Source organism: Buteo buteo, chromosome 2, assembly GCF_964188355.1.
Source record: "Buteo buteo chromosome 2, bButBut1.hap1.1, whole genome shotgun sequence".
NCBI classification, from domain to species: domain Eukaryota; kingdom Metazoa; phylum Chordata; class Aves; order Accipitriformes; family Accipitridae; genus Buteo; species Buteo buteo.
Window position 1 is genome coordinate 62,085,478 of NC_134172.1, and position 17,472 is coordinate 62,102,949.

At 41.6% G+C, this 17,472-nt stretch overlaps 1 protein-coding gene across 8 annotated transcripts in view; it reads right to left on the minus strand.

The window, feature by feature from the left end:
- The window catches only part of RBM39 (RNA binding motif protein 39), a 33,441-nt gene extending 16,747 nt beyond the window's left edge, over positions 1 to 16,694 (minus strand). Inside the window, exons 1-7 of one of the 8 annotated variants that reach the window (XR_012654418.1) lie at positions 16,381 to 16,694; positions 12,905 to 12,967; positions 11,018 to 11,067; positions 7,550 to 7,744; positions 2,084 to 2,149; positions 1,924 to 1,977; positions 352 to 469 (exon numbers count right to left, since the gene is read on the minus strand). Coding sequence is in view for 7 of the 8 variants with exons in the window: in XM_075057535.1 (XP_074913636.1) it covers positions 352 to 469; positions 1,924 to 1,977; positions 2,084 to 2,149; positions 7,550 to 7,744; positions 11,018 to 11,067; positions 12,905 to 12,955 (534 nt within the window). In the remaining variant the exon portion in view is untranslated. Of the gene's footprint in view, positions 1 to 351; positions 470 to 1,923; positions 1,978 to 2,083; positions 2,150 to 3,040; positions 3,173 to 7,549; positions 7,745 to 11,017; positions 11,068 to 11,328; positions 12,683 to 12,904; positions 12,968 to 16,380 lie in introns of those variants that run through there. The other 7 variants (XM_075057546.1, XM_075057535.1, XM_075057576.1 and 4 more) reach the window with 7 other exon arrangements.
- Positions 16,695 to 17,472: the final 778 nt, after the last annotated feature.

Consider the following 17,472-nt stretch of genomic DNA (forward strand, 5'->3'; position numbering starts at 1 on the left):
CAGCTGATGGAACAATTAAAGTTTTTCAAAATTCAGTTAAATGAATTTTTAAATCACACTGTAACTTGCAGACCTATCTGCAGAAGACAAACTTCTGAAAAATGAAGTTGTTTAAATCAGAATTGCATTGCCATGTTTTCCATCACATCCCATACTAACAATGAAATCCTGATAAATTACATTTTCATGTTCAGAGCCTTTAAGAATTAGTTGGTCATCACTCATCCCCCCACTTTCACCTGTTTAGAAAGCTTCAGAAAGCCACTTGCTTACAATTCTGCAGAATATCAATCCTGTACTAGGACAGCTTGAGGAAGTATTCAGAAACATTTTAACCTCCCTACTAATTACCTTCCCTACTGTTGAGAAAAACTCTTCCAGGTCTCTCGGTCGAATTCTTGCAGCAAGCTGCATGCAGAATACTGTTCGAGCATCCCTCTCTTCAGGGGTAAGATTATCAATAGGTTCTCTGGAAAGAGAAAAGTTCAGTTAAAAAATAATCTGAATTAAGATAACTCATCTCTGGATCATGCACGAAACTTTAAACAATCAGTACTTCAAAGTCTGATGGGGCAGAAAAACACCTGCTATATTAAAAAAGGCAGGGTCAAGAACTGAAGGGAATACCCAATATTAATATAATAATAATAAATTTACTTCTTTAACATTACTAAACATCCCATTTCAACTGTAAGCATTAAATATAACTGGAAAATTTTATTTTAAGTACAGAAGCCCCAACTAAACAGAGATGCTATTTTGTTACTCTCCAGAACAGGTAACAGTACCACTAGGGAGCTTGCAGTCAAAAGGTTGAGATGAAAGGACAGGAAAACAAAGGAAAATGGGATTAATTAGCACAAACTAGCTGTCTGAACTCTCAGACTAGTATGAGCTTTTTTAGGTAGCTTTGCAAACTAAAAATCTTACATCCACCCAATCACTTCAGAGTCACTACAGCCATTGCATAAACAATACTGACATCTACACAAACAGAATTCCCAGGCCTCATTGTATAGTTTCAGCTTGTTAACCCATAAAAAAGTATGAATAGTGAATAACTACTCTCATCCTTGACACCAGAAGCACTAGATTTATTTTATTTTAATACTGATCACTAGCTGAAATTAGATGCATCACTTTTAAGGTGTTAAAGCTTCAAATCTAAAAAAATTTGACTTGTACTTAAGTACAAGACAGAATTAGCACACTGAATCCTGGACTGAGTTTCCAGTCAAGTAATATGTATTTGTATTTTTATAAATATTTTTAAAAATCACTGGGAATACACAAGAAAAATTTAAGTTAAATGATCTCAGTAAGCGTTTGTTAATGAAAAAAACAAAGCAAGATTATTCTCTAAATTAATGCAGTTAAATTTAACCAATCTCATTAGCAGCTATCTAAATCCAATTCCCTTAAATGAGAAGCCTCAGAATGGATAAGCACCTCCTGGATTTCAAAGGTACCTGGCTTCTCTACAAATAACACCAATACATAAAGAATAGGAAAAAGAAGTATTTGTACAGTACTGTTCCATTCCATACTTAAGATTATTAAGTAAGATTTAGCAGAAAAGCTAGCTAATTTAAATCACAATTAGCAGGAAAAAGATTGGGAATACAGAAACACAAAAAGCAAAGCAATACAAGTTTTGTAAACTGACATTATTTACAATTGTACACTGCTGGAGGGGGCAGGGAGAGATAGTTTATGACATGGGGAGAAAGCAAGATGTTTTTAATGCTCTCCTCTCACGGGCTCTCTAAATGAATTCCAGCATTACTTGTGAGTATAAGCTGGAGAGCAAGTAGCCATGCATTATTTCATCATTACTTTTCCAACTTCAACTGGACAGAAAAAAGAAAACCAAACAAAAAACAAACAACAACCAACCCTACAAACACATGTAAAAATTCCTACCTAACAGGGCTCTTGTCTTTTCTGAAGGGACTTTTGCTTCTGGAGCGTCGTCTGCTATAAAGAGAGATCAACAAGATGGTAAGAAAGCCTTCAAATATACCAGTCTGATTTTAGATTAAACCTATTAGTGAGCAATAAGAAGTAGAGAAAACTCAGAAACCTTAACTTGATGCTGTGAGGCAGACCAATCTTCCCTCTGATGGCACTGTTGAATTTTGGACCAGAACTATGGCAAAAGCAAAGACAGACATTACTCACTAGAGTACCTGAATTCAACATCCCCTGTCTGTACTCACATTACATTGCAAGTGGTCACCCACCCTCGCACCTGAACTTGTAAACATTTTCCATTAGCAGCACCCATAGCATGCAAAAGCTACGTGCAGCACTCCAAACCATAAGGCACAGAATATGCTCCCTGCTCAGTTTCATCTGCATTGCAGAATCCCAGAATATGCAGGACTTCAAGGAAGAACTGAATCATGAGCCAGCAGACACGGCACATTTGTATGGGCAAAATATTCTGAGCTACAGCTACTGCTTTAATCTTCTTGATGTGTTTTTTGTCCACATGCATATTCTACCTACTGATGACTGCAAAGCAGTACCTTAATGGCCTGGAATTCAGCCTCAGAGTTTTGAGCAAAGTGGTGCTGGCAGGACTATTTGCTCAAGTCTAACATTTTTAAACTGAAAGTTTCATGAAATTAAAGGTGCAAGTGGAAACCAAAGCAGCTCCCTGCAGACATCTGCAAGGGGCACATTCACTAATGTTGTCTCAGCACTCTAAAGTGCTACGAATATGTAAATGCAGTTTCCTTTAAGTAAAGTTCTCAATGGACATCAAAACACAGAACCATTTAAGCCAGCAGTTAACCTTATATAGACATGCCACCACAGAAGGAATCCAGTCTCTTGGCTGAATCTAATTTTAGTTCTCCAGGCTTCACAGAGGCTGCTGGAAATGGCAATCTGCCCATCACTTCCATGTTAAGGACAGTCCTCTTGCTACTTATTGTGGCACAGGGTAACAGACTGTGACGTGAATAGTAAGATTCATCCTATCATGTTCTCCCTGAACTTGATCTCCTTGTAGATACAAGGCAAAGAACAACACCTGTTAGCGTTCTTCCTGTATATCCACCGAACGGCAGAGGCACTGCTGCACAGACTGAATGCTAGGGGGTTTGTCTTTCCATCTGCACAGAATTGATTCTTTCTGCTGTGGCTATAAATTGATGTGAAAACACCCTGAAAGACACAGCATTCTGAAGACATTAAGTACTCTTTCACTAAATCCATTTAGCCAACCAATTTGTCTGATAAACATCTTCTTGCTACTCAGTGGAGCAGTAATGCTTATAGTTAAACTCAGCATCCACAACAAGGAGGAGGATGCTTTTAAACATGTCATGACACAGGTGGAAGTAGTGGGACAAGATCCAAAACCGTGCTGGCCAGGTTAAAGCAAGGGAAATATGGCCCTGTATAACACTGGAAAAAAATAAAGAAAAAAGATCATTTAGAAACTACTTATTAAGAAAAAATAACTACTTATTAAGAGAAAACAAGACATAAAAAACAGGCACATGTAGAGATGAGATCACTATTGATCAAAAACAGACTTATTTTTTTGCTTAGGATAAATTACTCCACTTCCTACTCAAGTTCAGACAAATGACTGCTGAGAGCATCCATTCAGGTTCTACAATGTCTACAACACATACTGCCAAAAGCTGCATTTGGCAATGTTGGTACCAATTCCAGACACTGGCTTCTTATCAGAGATGGGATTACCTTGCGTCTTCATACCTCCTGATGTAGAACATTGTGTTCTCCATTTCAATTCAAATGCAGCAAGACAAACCAATTTCAGTGACTCCAAAATATTAACATGCAGACCAACTAAGTTATGGTCAAAAATCAAGACCATTAGTTTTTAAGGAAAAGGTGAAAGAAATGTTTTAGGTGTTTGTCTAAACCTAATAAAAAAAACTGAGAAAATACACAGTAACGGCTTTCAAATACATGCACAACTTCCAAGAGGGGAAAAAAAAAAGCGCCCCACACAACTCCAAAAACCTCTTTTTCATTTTCACTCTTGACAAATTAGTAGTATCTTATTTACATGACTACATGGGAGCAACATTAAAAATCCCCAGCAAACTAAAGCCATAACAGACCACTGGAACAGACTGAGGAGAAAGCTGCCTGGTCAAGATGACGGCCAAAGTTACCTTCTTAAGATCCTTTTTCAACAGTATTTTGCGTGATGCATTTCTTTGGATTTTTTCTAAGACTTGCTTGTACAGCTGTAGATCTCAGGGGGATTTTCTTCTTTCCTTCTACTGCCTGAGAACTCTTTGCAACTGTTGCCCAGTTCCCGCTATCACGTATGGAAGCACCAAGTCACACGCAATTTACGTCTAGGGGTTACCTTCTTCATAAACCAAATGCACTAAGTCCTGTATATAGCCAGAGCACAGCTAGGTACATGTTGTCCTAAACCTACATGATGCCACATGGCCCAAGAACAATAGTCAGGTCAGAAGATAGCCAGTAAAATACTAGCTTTCACCTGCTCAGTCCTATCTAAGACTCCACTAAAAGAGTTTGAGACAAGGCAAGCTTTAGCAAACAAAGTTCAGGAGAATCACGATGAACTAACTTTCAGTTCTCGCAGAATAACCCTGTTTTCCCAGCAGCTTTGCCCAAATTCTTGGTTCCAGAATAGCAACAGGACAGTCTAAGGGACTTGTACTGTGCATTAGCAGTAGTTGGGATTTGTCAGACAGATGTCTAAGCAAGAATACTTGGTCAAGTCCTTTCTCCTAAGAGACCCAAAAACTGTAAAACACTTAAGGGGCAAGATATGCCAGACAAGTAACATTAAAAAACCCTGAGAAAACTAAGCAATGCAAGCCAGTCACCCAATTTTAAAAAATCAAACCATTGAATTACTATCTTATGCTTAAGTATGACAAATTCAAAGTCCTCAGGTTCTCTGTGGCACACTTCTTTTCCTTCAGAATTACCCACACTAGACTGACTTCTCAGTATTTCAGAGACACAAATTTAAAAAAACAAAAGAAAAGAAAAAAACAGCCACAAAGCATTCAAACTAGATATTGCAGTCAGCTACAACCCTGCCTGCAGTAACACCAACTCAGAACTGTCTGAACAGTCCCACAAGATGAGATTCCAGATTCAAATTCTCCAGCCAAGAAGAGCATTCAGGTAGTTACTTTTGAAATACTAAGCTGATGGCACTGCTACAGACACTTTCTTCATATGGAAGCACCATTTTTGAAAGATCCAAAGGTATCTGATCCAAAGGAGTCCAGTGATGCAGGGGGCTTCACCTCCAGAACTTGTGTTTCTCTGGAAGTCAGCACCTGTTATGCAGCTTTTAAAGGCAAGTATCTGCATTGAAGAGTCCTGAACAGGAAATGAAGAGTTCTTCTCCCTCGTATCTTCTGAGGTCCTTCTCTTTCACAACTTCTGAGCCAAAACTAGAATTTTGGAATCGCATTAGCATGTGTATCACTTCAACAGCATCATCCATGAGCCGCAAGTGAACGACAGTCAACTACTGGCTACAGAGCAGTCAGTACCAATGCCTCTGGGATGTACATAGTTGTTCTATACCAGTCTTCCACTAAACTATTTTAAACACTAAACTTCTACTTGGTTAAATGAAAGCAACAATTCAGCAACTGAAGCAGAGAACACAATGCTTCCAAACCAATAAGCACAACCTCGTATCCTCAGGGGATACTAGATTATCTCGCTTTTTTGTTCCCTGTCTCTCAATACCAGAGAAATTGCCCAGAACACCTATGGAAGAGTATCAGAACAATCGAAAAGACCCCTTGCAATCATTTACCTTACCGGCACAACATATTGTGGATGCATTAAAACAGGCATGGGTTATTGTAGTAACAGCCATATTTTCAACCTCTACTTGAGAAAATTATTTTGGAAGACCAGAACACTGACTCCCAAATTTCTCCAGGTAAAGAACCTCCTCACCCAGCAATGACAGGAAAAACAAAAAACAAAACCCTCTGAAGCAGCTAGGAAAATGCAGCAACTCCCAACCAAGTGATGAGATCAAGGACACCCTTTCCACACACCACCACGTTGGAGGTGAGAAGACTGGCAGGCTCTGCATATGGAAGGCTGAAGATCTTGATCAAGGTCCTCTGTTTATGAGGCAGCCTACAGCCACAACAGTGGCACTGGCACAACCCAACAAGCTACTGTAATGATACAGGTGCCAAAGAGCTGTAGAAAACATGCCAACTGCGCACAGCTGAAATCTTCAGAGCTGAAGCCCAGAGCAGCTTTACAGAGGCTCTGACAGGCCTGATACTTGAGACAAAATAAAAGCAGGGCTGATGTGCTCTATGATCCCCAAGTACACAGGACTGATGGAAGCACAGGATGCCACTGCATCTTAGCAGAGCCAGGAGTTGCAGTACGTTTTCATTATGAAAATGCCAACATCCAGGTGACTTAGTGCAAAATGAGACCCTGAGACCTCAGGCATTTTTTGTTTGCATTCCAAGAGTACCAAAAGGAATGCATTCCCTGGATTAGGACCGAGCCACCTAGAAAAACATTCATGTGCAGAAAACTGTACAAGCCTGCAATTTATCAGAAGGTAAACACTGTCTTCCCAAACATCTTGAGAGAGATTTCTCCACTGCAGATGACGTTACATGTCACACTAAAAAAATACATCCTTTTCAAATGCCTGCTTCTGACATGATCTTGCATTCTGAGATTTGACAAACAGTTGAGATGAGACCCAGACAAAAGCAGTACAAACAGCAGCCTCGGGTAATCAATGAAAGCCAAGCATACAGCCCAGTTCTCACTGTCTTTCCACTTCTTTGAAGGCAAAAAGAGGTGATGACGAGCAAAGGGGAGGGCAGGAATACAAAACAGCAGAAACATAGAATAAATATCTATAAAAAGATACTTTTTGAGAAATGATTTACCAATGTCAGGAACTACCTATAGCAGAAGTTTTAACAAGCCAAAGATCCAAGAGGAACCGAAGAATTCTTCCACAGCCTCTAAACAAGTTTGAGAAAAAGCAGGGCAAATACGCAATGCATGGGCATTACTAAGACAAGACACTTCCAGTTTGGATGCATAAGCACAGGAAGAGTTTATGCTGTAAGTGTTTAAGAGCAGCAACCAAGTAAAAACCTTTAGTAATAGAAGCAAAAGGCCGTATGAGCCTGTAACCAAAGTCATAGACCACTATTCATTTTTTGACAGTTAAACCATCAGGTTCATATACTGAAGACAGTTGGGACACACAGAAAACTTGCTCGTTATTTTAACTTTCTGATAAACTTTGTTTTCCAGTCAGTTGTACACATTCTTTCACTTGCTTTTGCATTTTTCTGCGCTCGGGTAAGAATGAAAACTAGGAGGAACTGGATATGTTACTGTCCTCCTCTTTTTCACTCCGTATTTATTGACACTCTTCAACCTTAACCTCTCACCTTTTTTTGAGATGATTAATGACCAATTTAGAAAGCAGAGAGTGAAACTTTAAGCTTCCACATCATACACTGAAGCAGCACACATGCAACTCTACATAACCTACTAGGGACTTCTATAGCGGCCTCTGAATCTGCGGTCTCTACTTCTAGAACGGCTGCGTCTGCGTTCTTTGCTTCTGCTCCGTTTCCTTTCCCGGCTTCTGCTCTTTTTCCTTTCCCGATCTCGGCTCCGTTTGCGTTCCTTACTTCTGCTCCTCTTCCTGTCATGGCTTCGACTTCGGCTCTTGCTCTTTTTTCTCCTGAGAAAGAAAAATACAGCTTTTGTTACACACATTCAGTGTTATGTACCTCACATTCCATAGTTCCTCTAACCTGATGTCAAAGACATTGGTATTTATACATATTTACTTTGTTAAATGGGTGGTTAAGCATGTCAGCAATCTTTCAAAATTTATCATGGGCAACAAAGTGCTCCAAAGCACTTTTTTACTTTAAATTTTGTAATCACTAAGGAATGCTTCAAGGAAGACTAAAAGGACTGAAAAAATATTTCCTGCATTAGATCTAGTATATACTAAATGCAGTACTTAATGTCTCTTTCAAACATACTTTAAATACACTATCAAGATGCCAAAAATAAATTTTATTTTTACAGCAAAGTAAAACAAAACACAACAACAATAGAAAGGAAGAGGCAAGTCTGAGGGAAAGGAAGGCGGTTTTCTCTTGCTACTCCCTGCCATCAGTCATAACACAGTGCCTAAGAGTTTTGCTTCCTACTTGCTACTCCCACTCATAAGTCACTTGCTTTAAGTCTGCAGATCTTACAGGTTTGGGGCACACTGCAGAGTTTCATAATTTTAACCATTTACTTAGAAAATGTAAACTTTTAAAATCTGTAAGTCAATTATACCTCATATTTGAAAACCAATGAGCCACTGTTCCATTCTTGGCAGGCTACTTTTGGGTTATTTGCAAATTTTTTTCCCCTCTATCTCAGTCTTTGACCATAAAAACTTAGTCTCCTAGTTTTTTAAATATATACATATGTATATAACACGTTAAGCAGATGCTCAAGCCATTACTTCAGTCAGTAATTTACCTCAAACTAAATTTTGTGAATAACCAACTTTGCTGCTAAACTTTCAAAATTCAAAACATCCTTTGCTATTGAATTTTTCCTCTCCTCCTTTTGGGTCTTCTGATTACATACACCATCTTTTTTTCAAAATGGTCACTCATACATTTAAAACCTTTGTATGCCACTACCCCTTTTTAAAAAAGTTCATCCCTGCTACTTTCTACAGCCATGTGTAAACAAGGACTTCTAGTTAGTTTCAATTACTAAAGTAAAAAATCTCTCAGCTACCACATCTGAGTCTAATCATCACTAGCAGCTTTTGCTCCCCAATCTCCACCTAGGAAAACGCATTAAAACTATCTTAGTATTTATCTCAAGAGAAACATTTTGTGATTTGGTTCTAAAAACTAGAATATTCCATTTTTACTTTATTATTTATCTACAATACTCCATCAGTTTCTCTAATATTTTTGTATGGACAGAGAAGCTGCTGTGTCAAAACCTGATTTTCAGAAGCTTCACAATCCCTGATAAGATGACACCATCCAGAATGATCTGCACCAACATCACTTAACATCCTACTGTAATGCAGTCTGTGACAGCTGGGCACACATAGTCTCTCCCACCTAGGATCCATCACTTACCAATATTTCCTTAAGCTAAAACCCTCAAACATTCACTATCGCAATAGCTCTGAAAAATACTACCTGTAGCTCAATATACTGGCCAGTACCAGTAACTAATAACTGCAGCTAGTCTTCAATAAAAATAGCAACTATTCACTATCCAACTGTGAGCTGAACCCTCTTTGTATGCAAAGACTCCTCATAGTCAAGATCTGCGTTCCACCTTCCAATCATGATTAAACTGGACATACAGTACAGACATCTAGTAAAACTGCAGATTCTTAATCCTTCCCATTGCTAAACCAGCTGCACACAGAATCTAGTATTTTTTAGTTGTTGATGTTTGCCTATATACACCTCAGTCTTCAGCAACAAAGTACACTGTCACAAATCACATACAAAACAGGTGAACAACAGCTGTATGGAATCAAAATTCTGGGACAAAAACTACATACTATCAGAGAACTGCAGTACAAGAATAACTAACCTTCTAGCAATTGCTAACTCGAAAACTGAAATGGGGAGACACCACAGGAGCAACATTTCTGAACAGGCATGAGGGTACAATTAGGAATGCAGAAAAAGAGGTGAAACTCCACACAACAAACAACACTGCAAAAACAACAGCAGCCAAACACCTTGACTTTCTTCTATTTTACAATAATACAATTTTTTTTCTTCTAAACTTAGTTTACTGTTCTTCTGAATTAGAAATACAAACTCAGAGCATACAGGCCCAACCTGAAAATGGGACCATGGACAGAAATATAACAAATGTTATTGCTTTAGTCTTGAAGACGTTACAGCAACTAAGGACATGAACTGAAATACATTCTAGTATTCTCATCATTCTACCATGAACCAAGTTCAGAACCAATTCTAAAATGTAAATAGCACCACTTCTCTTTCAGATCCCAGTTTATACTTTGAGACTAGCCATCCAAACAAAAGTAGGGTTTTACACGCCATGTATATATATTTTAAAGCAATAAAAATTCAGAACTTAAAAATATTGGGAGCAGCTGCTTTTGATGGGGTTTTATAAGTCTCAGTATTAAGCATGAGAACGATGTTCACAGTATTGTCTAGAACGCAGATATAAGGTGTAATCAATTTTAGATTATTAGATTCCAATATAAGTCTGATGCTGGAACTGAACTTCTAATTTCCCAAATATTTATACACCTGGAAAGAAACATTCTTTGGATGTCTTCAGCATTTCATCTGTATGATTTCAGATGACAACAGCATACATGCTGACTTCTTAAGTTAGCTGTATATTACAAAAACACACTGGTTACTGTTTACTCAACTATCAAATCCATAATTATTCTTGGAATTATTATTATTCCCTGGAATTATGCTTCCTGAAGAAGGCGGGCTCCTACTTTAGTTCTTTGTTATAGTATAATTGTATAAAGTTTAGATTAGAAACAAAAAATTTAGAAATTTTCAAAGCAGCGCAGAGGGTAGAAGCACCCTAAACCTTTTCAAAAAAGCCCTGGTATCTTTAAATGCTTTGAACTGTTCCAAATCACATAAAATTCTACACCAAATGCATTTTTAAAATGCAAAAATCCATTGCATTGCTGAAACAACAAAAAAGAAATTAAATATGCTGAACCTACCAAGTCTGTATTTTTATTCGATGCTAATATTAAATGTCCCTACAACTTTGATGACATCAGCAACAAGGGCGTAACTACATTTGTAAACTAAAGAAAATTTCATAATTGCTGTAGTTGCAGCAATTGCAAATATCAAGCTTTTCCATTTTATTTCCCTAAACACTACTCACATGCATTCACAATTTTACAAAAATCAGCAGCCTCCCCCCAAATGTAGAGAATTGAGAAAATACTTACTTCTTGCTGCGTTCTTCATGGCCATTGGCACTGCTCAATTTGTTCTCATCCTAAGCAGGGTTGATAGAAGAACATCGTGAGGACGAAGCGGAAACATTTCAAGTGGTCAAAGGGTAATGGGAATAGGAATAAGAAAATACAAAACAAAAATTTTAATACTAAATTACTTGTTTACAGTTTAATGTGGAAAGCTTTAGAAAATTTAGGTAGCATGTTTAACCACTTTGCTGTTTAAATTTAAGTCATACAATTATAAAATACAAGACTTAGATCATTTAAAAGTATATATTAAATTGTAGATACTTCCTTACATGGTTTAGAGAGCAAGTTATCCTGCAGAATTCAGCACTCAAGTGGTTAAATGTTATTTCTATAAAATGTAAGAGGAAGTTTCAGGTTTGTGTGCCCCTTTGATCAGTACCAAGGCTATATCTCTGCCTAAGCCCCAGTGGCTACGCTAGCAGCCAGCCACTATCGATTTCCTGTGACCGATGCCATTCCCGAGATCTTCGCTCATTTTCGTTGAAGGGTTGTAAGAGCTTGATGTCACCTCTGTCACACATCTCGCCCTGAAGCAAACAGGGATTCACACTGCTTTAGTAACGTCGACTCCCAAGAAAGTCATCAATAATCCACCAGTCCAGCCTAAACATTCCCTATTTCCATACCTGTTTACATGGAAAATATCCATGTTAAACCAGGACACAAGAATTTTAACATAACAATTTACAAATGTCTCTTCAAGATTTTAATGTAACTGCTAAATATTACATAAACTAAATATACCACTTAAAACTTACAAGTGCTCATCCAAAATTCATGACATGGTTGGAATAAACACTGCAGAATAGACTAACAATAGCTGCTATATAATTTATATACTTGCTTTACAGTTTAATCACATCAGTTACATCAAAAGTACAATTCCTAAGCAACTTTAACTTAATATACATTTCTTGTGAAACCAGTGCTAAAGCATGCATAAAGTTAACACTTCACCACCATTTGGTGAAAACCAAAAAAAGACAGTATTCATTTGCTGCTAGTTTAGGTAAAACACATCACTACACTAATTGATAAAAATTTTGCATAAAAATTGACATTTCCTAATTAAACAACTAGGACAGACGAATACAAGAGCTTCTTTTAGAACGGCAGTGCAGACTGTGATACTGTCTTTTACTTGCTAAGAACATTCTATTCAGGGATCCAAGAATTTCCGTAAATTCGTTCACTCAGCAATAGATTTCCATCTGCCCTGTTAAAAGATTAACCACCACCAGTCTTCTGCATTAAAAGCAAGTCTCTCTTCTTGCACTGAGCAGACTGTTCAAATATTTACTTGCCATGGGACTGGTGAAAAGGTTATTCTTGGAACCCTGCTGTTTTCCCAAACCACTGCATTCACCTTGTTGCTATACCAAACTGGACCTGGTAATTTTAGGAGAGGTTTTTGGTTTCTTGGTTTTGTTTTTTTTTTGTTTGTTTGTTTTGGGTTTTTTTGTTTGGTTGGTTTTGGGGTTTTGGTTTTGGTTTGTTTTCTTTTTAAACCTAGGGGACCACGGTACAGCGATACGTCACTCAATTACTACCTTATGATTGACAGTTCACACTGGAATCAAAGGTGAATTCATGGGAGTAGAGGTGAGATATCGTTAGGCAAGTCTACAAAGAGAGATAGATGGGCATTTATTCATCACGCTGAAGTGAAACTACTGCACAATATAATTACATTAACAGTATATATTTACTTGTAAGTTACATGTAATGCATCTCCAATAAGATAAATCATGAGGGCTCCAGGGATGTTAGTTTACAGTTCAGCAGTAGTTTCATGAATAATGCTAAATTAAGGTAAACAGGACCTCACTGGCACATTTTTCTCACCTTCTTGTAAGGAGCTTCAAGCATTGCTTCAATATCAATATCATCAGCCATTTTTCAGGACACCTGAAAGAAGAAGCAAAATCCACCTGAGATGGAAAACATTCTTGGACTTTATATTCCAAAGGCTTTTGCTCAAGAAGCCATCACTGCATTTGCTCAAATTCAGAGATCAGCATCTCAGAAGACACTTCCAATAAGAACTGGAATGAAGCTCTGCTGAGTGAGATGATAATGTGACACAAAGCAACTACAGCTGCGAACAACAAAACGCTACTGAACACAATTAGCCAGTGGAAACCCCAGAGGTATTACATCTATTTCTTTCAAAACAAAGAGCACAGATTATTTATGATACAGAAACACAGGTCTAGTGGCCATCTTGAGAAGTACTAGAGCTTGACCAAAGGACCCCAGAGAGACATGTGAAGAACACAGAACAAACATTCAGGCAAACCTGTTCACAGCTTCCTACATTTGCTACCATCACATTTACTAATCTGAAGACTTACAAGTGAACACCATGGTCCTTTCAGAAATGTGGCCTCCTGCATAATGGGGGCCACAGAAGAAAGAGTTATCAATCAAGCATTAAGAGCTACTAAAGCATACACAAGATCCACCCAGTCTGGAACTTCAGGTTTCAGACAAAAAAGATCCACCATGCCACATAGCACTAGTCACCACAAACTTTTTTTTTTTAAATTGTGCCTCTTATTTTTCAACTTCAACCCCCTCATGTAATTTTGTGTTTATTATACTGACTCCTTTTGACATTTGATTTCCTTTCCCTATGTAGGTATGCTATTAAGAACCTCTCAAGACACTCTGCACTGAAGTCTAGAGACTCAACCTGCTCAAGTCTCTTCATAAAAGTTTCCCTCCTTTTTCTTTCTTAAGCTCAAAAATGGACAGACCTCTAGATCCAAGACAGATAGCCCAAGAGTGAAGATTTTCCTGCACGTGTGCCATAAAATGGATTTTTAATCATAAAGGTTAATTCTTGCACCTTGGTTACAGGCATTGCTGCAGGAACTGTGCTGTCCAGAGACTTGGCCAGCATAATGAAATCACTCCAACATTTCAAGATCCTTTAAGCTGTTCATTCATAACCAAGAACATTATACCAGAGCTGCATAACATGTAAGAATCAAGTCACTCCCCCACCCATATCTGATCATCACCCATTAATACAATCCTTTAGCAATATCAAAGCACTGGAAGTGCATATTCAACTACTTAACCAAGGCACACTAACCTCATTTTCAAGAGGTGGTAACTCTTGGGCTATAGTGCTATCACTTACAAATATGATCAGCCTTAGTTTATGTGTAATGGATCAATTTTACTTTTTACTAGAGTATTTACATTCAGCTTTTTAAGTCATCTACATACACACATATGATTTAATTCATCACTGCTCTACCAGTATTTGCTATGAACTGAATGTTGCGTGTTCTTTACATGCCTCTCCTGGGTCCTTTGGTAGATCAGTATTATTAAGGACCATGAAAAAGCACCAGGTCAAACCCAGGATTCTACAAGAAAACTCCCACCAGTGATAACTCCCACCCACAATTACATTTTCATGTGTGTAATTTAGCTAACATATCCAGCTACACCTGGGGTGGAATTCTTCATCCTGAAGAGAGGCAGCCAAAGGGGGAGTGAATGGGGACCATAATAGACCACCAAATCATGAGTGGCATGGAAAAGTGAATAGGGAATGACTATTACTGCATTTACCCAAATAACAAGAGTGAATGAACTATCATCCAGTCGGTTCAAAACAAAGGTCCTTATTCACACAGCATTTAGCCATAGAATTCACTACTACAGAGCCCTGTGGATGCTAACAAAGAAAAAAACACATGCAGCGTTCAAAAAACCCAAAACAAATAAGCATGAAAGTTTACAGAAAAAGCTTTTCATTAAACAAAGATGAGCCTTGTGACCCTGAACCACAGCTAGCTGACAACTAAGAGCACACAGAGAGTAGAATCACTGTATGATTGCCCTCTGTTTCTTAGTCATTTACTGTTGGCCGCCATCACAGGTGACATCCCGAGTTACATGGACCTTCGGTCTCACCCCATGCAACCTGTGCCCTTTGTACTCTGTACAAAACAATTTCATTGGTATAATACCATGTTTTTATCAGAATACCTTCTGTTCACATAACACAGACCTACTACCGACTTTGCAATTCAGGTAACGCATGACAATGCTACATATAAAGTTATTCTTCTTTAAAAAAAAAAATCACAAATAGAAGTCCTTATTAACTTCAAATGAGTAGAAAATCATGACAGATTCTCAAATATCTTGCACTAAACACTGAAGAAGCTCAAAATAGTTTTCCCAAAAGCCTTTCAGCCTGCTCAAAAAAAGCTGTCTATGCCTGACATCTCTGTAGAGAACAAAACACACCACCACCAAACCCAAAACATCAAAACAAACAAGGCAAACAAGGACTGAACTACACTTGAAACTTTGTGGGTCCACAGAAAACCTAAAGGGACATGAAATTTACTGCTACTGATCTAGCCAGTATTGTGAAGGCAGATTCCATCTCTTTTTGCTGTATTATACCACATAAAAAGAGTTTAAAGAGTTCCTCTCCCGGAAATTATTTGCTTTGGAAAATCCAAGAAAAAACAACTCCACTCTCGCTTTGCAACCAGACTTCTGGAAAAGCGTCAGGAACGTTTAGGGAGAACGTCGACACTTCGACAGGGGAGCTCAGCTCACAGCGCCAGAAGCACCTCTGCTCAGCGGCCTCCCACCCGCAATCCTCCGCACACTCCCCAGGCGGTCGGAACGTAGTGAGCTCGGATTCTCCAACACACCGCTGCGCCAGAACCCACCCACCCCGTTCCGCCGGGGCTCCCCACCCGTTCCCAGCACCGCCCCTCACCCGCGCCCTCCGGAGGCCTTCAGCCCCTGCGCGCCCCGCCCGAAGCGCCGTCCGCCGAGCCCCGAGAGCCGCTCTCCCGCCGTGGCCCGGCGCCCTCCCCTCATTCCCCGCCCCGCCTCCCAACGTACACAGTCCCGGAGCCGGTCCCCGCCGCTCCACCTGGGCCCTGCCGGCGGCTGCAGGGCCGGACCCCCGCGCCGGCGGGGGCCAGTCACTCCGCACAGCGCCATCGTGGGGGGAGCCCGGGAGGGACAGCGCCGCGGCGGGGACAGCCGGACCCGCCCGCGACGTGGCCACAGAACGGCCCAACCCTGCTCGGCCGGCCCGCGGCCTCGGGGCGGGGGCAGCCCACCGGGCGCTCCGGCCCCGGAGAAGCACTTAGGCGGCCGCCAGCGGGGAGGCCGGCGGCGGTCGCCGTCGAGGACGAGGCCGCCCCGCCTGGGAGCGGCGACCATGGCGGCGGGAGGGGTGCGGGCCGCCCGCAGGCCAGAGCCGCAGCGCTCCGCGGGCCGGGCCGCGGCTCGCCCGGCAGCGGGGCCCGGCCCCCCGCCCGGCAGTTTACCTGCGCCGCGGGCGGGTGCTGTCCTCGCTCGGGCGCCCGAGATCCAGCGGCGGCAGCGGCGGCTCCCGGTCCCGGCGCTGGCTGCGCTGACGGTGGGGGATGGGCCCGAGGACTCAGGGGCCCCTCTCCAGGCGTCTAAACCTCAGATGGGCGGCGCCGCTCGGCCGGCCCCAGGGCGGCAGGCGGCGAGGGGCAGCGCAACCGTGGCGGGCAGTCCCCGGACCCGGGCTGGGCCCCGGCTCTAGCACCGGCGGCTGCTCCCCGAAATGGCGCCCGCCGCGTCTCGCTGCTCGCAGGCTCCGCGCACGGCACGGGGGTGCCCAGCGCCCGGCGCAGGGGCTCTCGCGAGACACAGGCCCAGACAAGGCCCCGCGTACCCGCGCCCGCCGCCTCTCGCGAGACAACGCGCCCGGAAGCGGCGGCTCAAGCTCTCGCGAGACTCTGGGCGGACGGGCGGGGTCGTCACGCGTCTTCATGCTCTCGCGAGAGCACGCGCGCCCGCCCGCATGGGGCACGGCGGGAGGGTCAAAGGTGAGCGGCGTCCCGGGCAGGGTTGGGGTGCTGCGGCCTGCACCCCGGGCGCCTCCGCCGAGCTGTGCGGGACCCCGGGCGCCCTCCTGCAGCTGGTGCGTCTTGTGTCCGAGAGCTCAGTGCGGGCCTGTGGGCTGGGAGCCTCCGTTCCTTTTTTGGCTAGGGAACAGCCGTGTCCTGGATCCGTCGGGGCCTCCCTGGGGGCTGGAGCCCTAGCGCTGGGCCCCGTCATCACTGGCTCTTGCCTCTGGCAAACTTGCCGCAATTCCTCCTTTCTTGTGGTTGTACTCTGCCGTGCGCCCCAAGTCCCTCTCCTGGCCACACATGGGTGCCTTGTCCAGTTTAGGTGTTTTTGCAAGGGAAATCGTTTGGGTTTTTTTTTCCTCTTCCTTGAGCACCATGTAACCATAAGTGGGTTTATAGTCTCTTAGCTCCAAAAGCTGTGTTAGTTCTTTAAATGCTTACTGTACTATAGTTACAGTTACACAGGAGTGTATCCTGTGTAGACAGGCCATTTAACACCTGTGTCCAAATTTCTACCCACATCTGTTACATGAAATA